The sequence below is a fragment of the Triticum urartu genome, unplaced genomic scaffold (genome assembly GCF_003073215.2).
Source record: "Triticum urartu cultivar G1812 unplaced genomic scaffold, Tu2.1 TuUngrouped_contig_5913, whole genome shotgun sequence".
Lineage (NCBI taxonomy): Eukaryota > Viridiplantae > Streptophyta > Magnoliopsida > Poales > Poaceae > Triticum > Triticum urartu.
The window spans coordinates 374-7,687 of record NW_024116627.1 but is presented as its reverse complement, the minus strand read 5'-3'; the positions used below and the strand labels follow the sequence as shown (position 1 = coordinate 7,687).

General features: G+C 40.4%; 1 protein-coding gene across 2 annotated transcripts; it reads right to left on the bottom strand.

Annotated features, from left to right (window-relative positions):
* Positions 1–637: 637 nt before the first annotated feature.
* Positions 638–6,958, bottom strand: LOC125529862 (dynamin-related protein 3B-like; the record flags this gene model as incomplete). 2 transcript variants are annotated; one of them, XM_048694289.1, is given in 19 exon segments in its annotated part: positions 638–1,272; positions 1,365–1,464; positions 1,583–1,635; positions 2,164–2,310; positions 2,398–2,546; positions 2,688–2,733; positions 2,830–2,937; positions 3,517–3,627; positions 3,888–4,025; positions 4,160–4,252; positions 4,520–4,612; positions 4,705–4,814; positions 4,919–4,967; positions 5,141–5,254; positions 5,350–5,409; positions 5,491–5,559; positions 6,372–6,473; positions 6,554–6,582; positions 6,676–6,958. In XM_048694289.1, coding segments are annotated over 19 exon segments (2,049 nt in total), but the record flags the coding sequence as incomplete, so codon positions are not given.
* Positions 6,959–7,314: the final 356 nt, after the last annotated feature.

The window sequence follows — 7,314 nt, the reverse complement described above, 5'->3', positions numbered from 1 at the left end:
TCCCATGCCGTCACCCATAATGTTCATGTTCATCATCATCATCATGGACTTCCTCGCCAACATTTGATCTTTACATAGCTCAACATAAGCCTTTTGCTTCGTGTCAAGACCTTTTTTTTCTTCTTTCTCCTCGGTCGCCTTGAGAGATCCTCAGGCGCCACCTTCCTCTCCTCTAGCTCCACCTTGCATTGCTTGGCCGTCGCCCTCTTCTCCTCGGCGGTCGCCCTCTCCTCATTAGCCGTCTTCCATAGCTCGGCCGCAGCCCTCTCCTCTATTTCCTTCAACACAAGAGCATCTTCTCCTTGCATCCTCCTTTCTTGCCGAGGCTCTGTCGAACATGACAAGGAGGGCAGGAGTGACAACCACGGAAGTACCATATATTTGCATTACTTGAAGCCTTTTATTTGGCTGCCCATAATTTTTACACTATTATAGGGCGGCTATTGGAGATGCTTTAACTTCTCTGAGTGGAAGGGGGATTGGTCCCCAGAATTCTTCAAACGAGGAAATCAAAAGGAGAGGGGGTGGATTCATAGTCCAGCGTAAAAAGAGAAAAGAAACGCACGTTCTCATCAGAAAACTGTCCCGAAAAAGAATCATGGAGTGCTGCGACAATCATCAGGATAACTAATCATCATGGGGTAACGAAAATATCATATCCGATGCACAAAAAACATATTCATGTAGCACAACCTCTTCGCATCTTAACACGAACCATGTCAGACTTATCACGGCAAAACCAACCGTGTTTAGATACAAGTACTTGGCACTAAAACTAAAGGTTCCCATAGCTTCTTCCATGGGTTTAAAACAAAAATCTATACCCATCACCGGTTTCATTTTAAGTCGAAATGATTGGGCAGTGATATACTGTACAAGAGGGCACATGGCAAAAATTTGGCACCACGCCAATGCTTTCGTTGGGCGCAACACTAAAAAGAATAGCAATGGCTAGAGAAAAAACATATATCTATTGGGTACCGAACTGACAAACCCAAAGGCGGAATGATGTGTTGCTACCAGCACATCCGCTGGCTCAATCACTACTAATCCGGGGGATGATCGTGAAAGGCAATATCAAAACCCATTGCCACTGAAAGGTTGTTGCTGCTCCCCAGAGTGGCTTGATTTCCTAGGCCTTGTTTGCTTCGGAGTCGAATATGGTGAGCTTCCATCGTAAACCCCATGGACCCGTGGTAGACCCGTCGCATCAGAATCCAGGGAATAGCCCCTCTCGACTGTCTCCGCTTCAAGCGGTATCTCGTCCAAAGTCTGCATCAAGAAACACAAGGCACAAAACAGGTCAGATCAAGTATAGTGCGTGACATAATTAGATGGAGATCCGACCAGTTGCGGAAACATACTTTGTAGGCTTGCTGAAGGACCTTAAGAGTATCGCGTATCTGCCTCCTCTTTGTGGTTATTTCGTCAGGTTCTCTGAGAATGTCCCCAAAGAGCTCTTCTCTGCATTGGTATATATGTAAGTATCAATAACTATAATGTACAGCAGCAACAGGAACTAATTTTGCTCTGTTCACCAGACATCATTCAAAATTTCAAGAGTACAAAGTGCCTTCCTCACCTATAAAGGGTAGTTATAAGGAAATTATGCAGCTCCCTTTTCGTGTGATTAACCTGCAAGACAAATCAATCCCTTAAAGAACTGAACTGAAAAACACAACATACTTGGTACTAAGCATTCTGTGCAGCTTCCAGCCACTATGGACTGAGTCACAAGCAAGGAAAAGAAAGAATGGAAGAGATCTGATCAAATCCACATCTTTCTAAACAAAAATGTGTTTTAGAGCAATCTGTGCAATCAAGCTCACAATTAAAACAAATGCTTAAATTAAGAGGAAAATTTAATCATGCTGCAAAGCCACATTAATAACCGTGCCCAACAGTGTTTGATAATGCCTCCCAGGGTGTTGAACCTTGCTTGGCAGTAACTGAGACCAGAACATTGCTGGGTTTAATATTTACATTGCTGTGTTTAATATTTATGTACTGTCCCTCTTCTATGCTTACTATGCAACTATGGAAATGGTACAAAAAGAACGTACACAGAAACAGTCATCATACCAGAAAATATAACAGATTGTGCACACAAAAAAAGGTGCAGTAGGCACTCTTAAGTAAATAATTGAGTTGCAAGAATCTTACCAGAAAATGCATAATTGCTTTTGGTACAAAATCCTCGACATTTTTCCTGACTATATTGTAGTATGACTGCAGCAGCAATTTTGTGATTGCTATTTCAAGGTCCTCCTGCTCAGAATGACTTTCTGAAGGCTTGAGGACTAGCGGTGGCTGTTTCACAATGGTCTCCATCAATCACTTAACACGTTCAAATAACACTGGTAGAAAAACTAAAAGGGCATGAATAAGATAGCTCACCTCTTTTAACTGTATTGAAGAGAATGAATGTTCCAGGTTGGGAGTAGCTGAAGCATAAGATTTGTTCGTTGAACCACCTCTTGCTGAAGAAGGTGCGCGGTCTTCGCTTGAGGTGAATATTGAGCCCCAAAAAGAAGTGCTTCCACTACCTGGAAAATAAGCGGTTAAGTAAAATGGGCTGAGGTGGAATTGTACTACTCTTCCAAAAAACACTAAGCTGACATACTGCACTCCAATATAGCAGCATATACATAATCAAAGATACATATCATTTCTAAGACACCCCTTACCTGAAGAACCTGGTCTCTCTGCCTCAGCAGCCGATCGTACCCCCTGCTAATAATGACCACAACAGCAAAGGAGCACAATCTCAGAAACACTCCACCAAATCAGTAGTAACCTTGCTGATTAAAAAATAGCAAGGCAAAAAACCTGGATCTGGTCGGTGATAACTCCATTTACACCAGTGGTTCTACCCAATAATGCACGTGCTTTTTGGGTTTTTTCAGAAGCCTGTGGCCTATCTGCATCTACTCCATCCTGCAATGTAGTACTGTTAAATACTAGGGTGTAGCTCAAAAAATGTGGACTGGTTCGAATTACATATGTAGCTAATGAGTGACAAGAGCATAACTTAGTAAGAGAACATTCATCTGTATATCAACTTGCTAAAGCGTGCCAAAAATATAAATCACATGCCCAAAATCCTTATATAGCACCAGAAATTCTAACATGTACAGCTAGAGTTGGTGTGGCATCCACGCCTTCTCCAAATGATATAAATGGTACACTGACATGTTGATGTGATGATATCCACTGTGGTGGAGCATATAACAGGGTCATCATGAATTGCACTGAGATCATTATAATGAAAAATTCAACATAGTAGAAACATTTATTGAATAATTTCCAGTTTAGCTATATATTTATAGGAATCTTGCCATCGTATATAAGAAACACTATATGCAAATGCATCACTAATTAAGTCTTCTTATAATTCCAAGTTCTGACAGTACATGTCAGTAAGAAATGGAAGCAGTGTGTATCAGTTAAAAAACTCATTTACAAGGCCTCACTTGCATAAAATTACTTATCTAATACTTAAAAACATATACATACTCTTCTAACCACTGTTGCAGGCAATCTAGCGGCTCTGACTTGTTGCTGTGCTTGTTCTACAGCCTTGCTACCACCGATGAAACTTGGGTGAGATGTGTTTATGTAATCGGCCTGCACAGTTAATATCATCTCAAGTAAAAATAATGAAAAAAGACCAGATATCAGAACAACGAAGGAATAACAAAGGGAACAAATTAATCAGAGCAGAGACTCGCAATAATTTTACAAAATAATCGGTGTTGGGGCTATTAAATAAGAGACGCAGAATTGTGGAGGTGTTTTCATCACTGTATACGGAAGCTCAAGTCAAATAGGGTCAATTCTCATATGTGTTTGTTAGTAGAATCCTTATAAGGCAAGACAGTCTTTACCTCCATCTCAATTATGTGTGCTATCATATCTTGTGCTGGCTTAAGCCCATCCCGTAGAAACTTCCCAATTACTTCATCCATGCTCCTTCTGAGTATAGGAAACTGCTGCAGCTCATTGCTAAGGCAACGGTGGCTCATCTACAGCAGAACAGAAGTTAGCAAGAGAAGTAATAAAATATAGAAAGCTGAAAGTTATTTAACGTTATGTGCAAATTTAACCAAATAGATGCTTAAATTTCAGTTTCCAAGATTTTACAGCTGGACTGACATACCTTAACCAGTTCCTCATATATGAAATCTGCACACTGCAGACTTGGATCAAGCAATCTACTGATTTGCCTGCGCACAAGGACTTCAAATGGCACCTGACAATTTTTTAGCAAAATGAATTATTATCAGCTCAAATGACCAGTATCCAAACCATCTACTCCCTCCGTTCCTAAATATTTGTCTTTCTAGAGATTTCAACAAGTGACTACATACGGAGCAAAATGAGTGAATCTACACTCTAAAATATGTCTATATACATCCGTATGTGGCAGTCCATTTGAAATCTCTAAAAAGACAAATATTTAGGACCGGAGGGAGTATATTAACACAATTCTTACGCGAAGGGCACAAGTGCATCATACCTCAGGTACAAACAAAGCACTCCTAGGACCAGTTGCATTCTGTATAGCCATGCGGATATCTTCATCAGTGACATCCTCGCAAGGGTCAACACCCTATAAAAGACAGAGCTTAGATCTTAATGATAATGGATATGATGAATGCTACGATGTAGCATAACGGAAGATTTGGCAACAAAATTACAAACCTCTAAGCTTTTGACAAAGATAGATTGAAAAATATAGTGAATTCTTGCTCCACCAGAAAGCTCGATTGTTGATATATCTTCATTTTTTCCTTCTACCATAGACGAGAAAGCTGCAGCACACACATGTTATTTAGATTTACAAATAACGAAATATAGCATAATATACATGACTGAAGCAAAGGAGCCAGGAAGGTGGTCATGGTTCAGTTATTACCATCACAGTATTTAGCTAGAATGTTCAAAAGCTTAGCGCCTTGCCCAGCCTGCAAAGATGAAACATAGGGATTGATCATCAAGGCAAAGACCAAAAGAATAACAGAAGCATGATTAAGCAACCAGATTTTACTAGCTGCTAAACCAACCTACTCATATACAAATGTTAACAAAAGAGGTATGTTTCTTATCACTTTGACCAAATAAAATTAATTCACCAGACCTTGGACTCGACTGGGTCACCATAAAAGGCATGCTCCTTAGCAATAGCTGTCAATTGAGAACTTATGCGAGCCTTCAGTCCAGGCAGAATAGTTCTTATATGTTGGACCAAGATCTGAAACCATGTAGATGTATTATTAGTTAAATCACAGCATAAATCTGAAAGTCATATAACATGGGATACAACAGACATCCGCTTCACCAAAATACCTGGTTTAGCTTCTTTGCTAACTGTGGTATCCCACAGTGCTTAGCAAGACCGTTGTATGCCTGAAATGAGTTACATTTCAGAATGATGAAATAAAAAGAAGAACACAAACTGAAGAAACAGTGGACTTCACTGCAGCATACCGGATGAGTACGGAAGAAACTTTCTTCTCGGGCCAGAGCCTGCTTGACACTGACATCTGAATTGATATCCTACATCATTTAGCACAATATACATTAGAAAACTATATAAATGAAAAGGAAGAAAACTTATGTATCACCAAAGACAGTGCTGTGCAATAACAAATTACGTTCAAGACATTCCTACAATCAATACTTACTAGCACAGCATTCTGAAAATGATCTTTGATACACGCTCCGTTCCTAAATACAAGTCTTTTTAGATATTTCAATGTGGACTACATACCAAGGAAAATGAGTGAATCTACACTCTAAAATGCGTCTATATACATTCGTATGCAGTTCCTATTGAAATCTATAAAAAGACTTGTATTTAGAAACGGAAGGAGTACATATAAATAGGGGGCTGTTTGGATTGGAGCCCTGGGCTGCCCGTCCAAAACATTGGTCGTTGACCAGATTTCGTTGCCCGTTTGGATGACGACCCAAAAATTGGCGCGCCCAGACCACCTCAGTTTCTCTAGTTCAATCCTACGCCAATTCGTTGGCGAGTTATCGGCGGCAGATTCGCTCGCCAATCTTTTGGCTAGCCCAGGTTTGGCGGGGCTGGCAATGGCACGAACCAAACAGCCCCTAGGTGTTAAGTTCGCCATTTCTTTTACACCAGGTGTTAAATTCACCTAAGTTAGTTAGGGTTGTTAACAACTATTTATCGACAGGCAACAGTCCACAATGACACAAAATTAGTAAATTACTTCATCTGAAAATGAGCACAGAGACCACAAAGTTGGGCCACTACCAAACTTGCAAAAGAAAGCGATGTCATGAGGATATTAAGTTATTGATGCGTGATCCTTAAACTAGCATGCTGCAAACTGAAGTACCTGCTGGCTGCGGTTTACGACACCAACATAACCAAGTCGTAATGGGATGACATTTCCCAACAAAAAATTCCGGGCATCAGTGCCCCTGTCCATTATGTCCAACTGGAAGAAAACAGAAGAGCAGTACAGATCAGAAGTTGGGTGACATTTTAAGGAGTATATTTTAAGGTTCAGGGGCAAACCTTTGTGATAACACCAATTGTTCGAGAACCTACATGAACAAAGAATCCACCAAGTAAGATTTGCATCTTAACAGAAATGGGGTCTATCAAACTAAACACATGACTTCGAGAGGCATACATACCATCAGGATCAGCTTGCCGAGCCATTTGAAGAGCATCAGAGTTCGCTAAATCTGCATTTGCTGGAGAAACAGCCAATATGATGCATGTCTTGTGCTTGATATATGACAATATCATAGTCCTTATTCTGGCCTCGATGTCAGTTGGTTGGTCGCCAACTGGCACCTTGGTAATTCCAGGCAGATCGACCAAAGTGATGTTGAGAACATTTGGCGAATAGATCTTCAGACGTATCTGCCTATCTGAGACGCCCTTGTTACCGCCAGCCTCCCTGTCCGTTTCTGCCTGCATCGATGTTGAGTTTTATCATTAACAGGTATTACCATGATTCTAGTTATTAAAACCAAGTCAGTGCACTACACGATTCTCTGCCCCAGATTATAATTTGTCACTAAACTTTCCAGCACTTCTTTCAAACAAAGAATAGAGTAATTGAACAGTATCAGCCGTTGGATCAACGTCACTGAATATACACAGCAATAATAAAATTTCCAAACAATACTATCATTCGAGGATACCGTTAAGACGTTCAATGTTCAAACGAACAATATACCCCAGAATGCAGCAATACATAAAGGGCACTACATATATCCAAAAGAGGGCAAACCATAGGCTGTAGAAACAACCACAACCACTAAAAC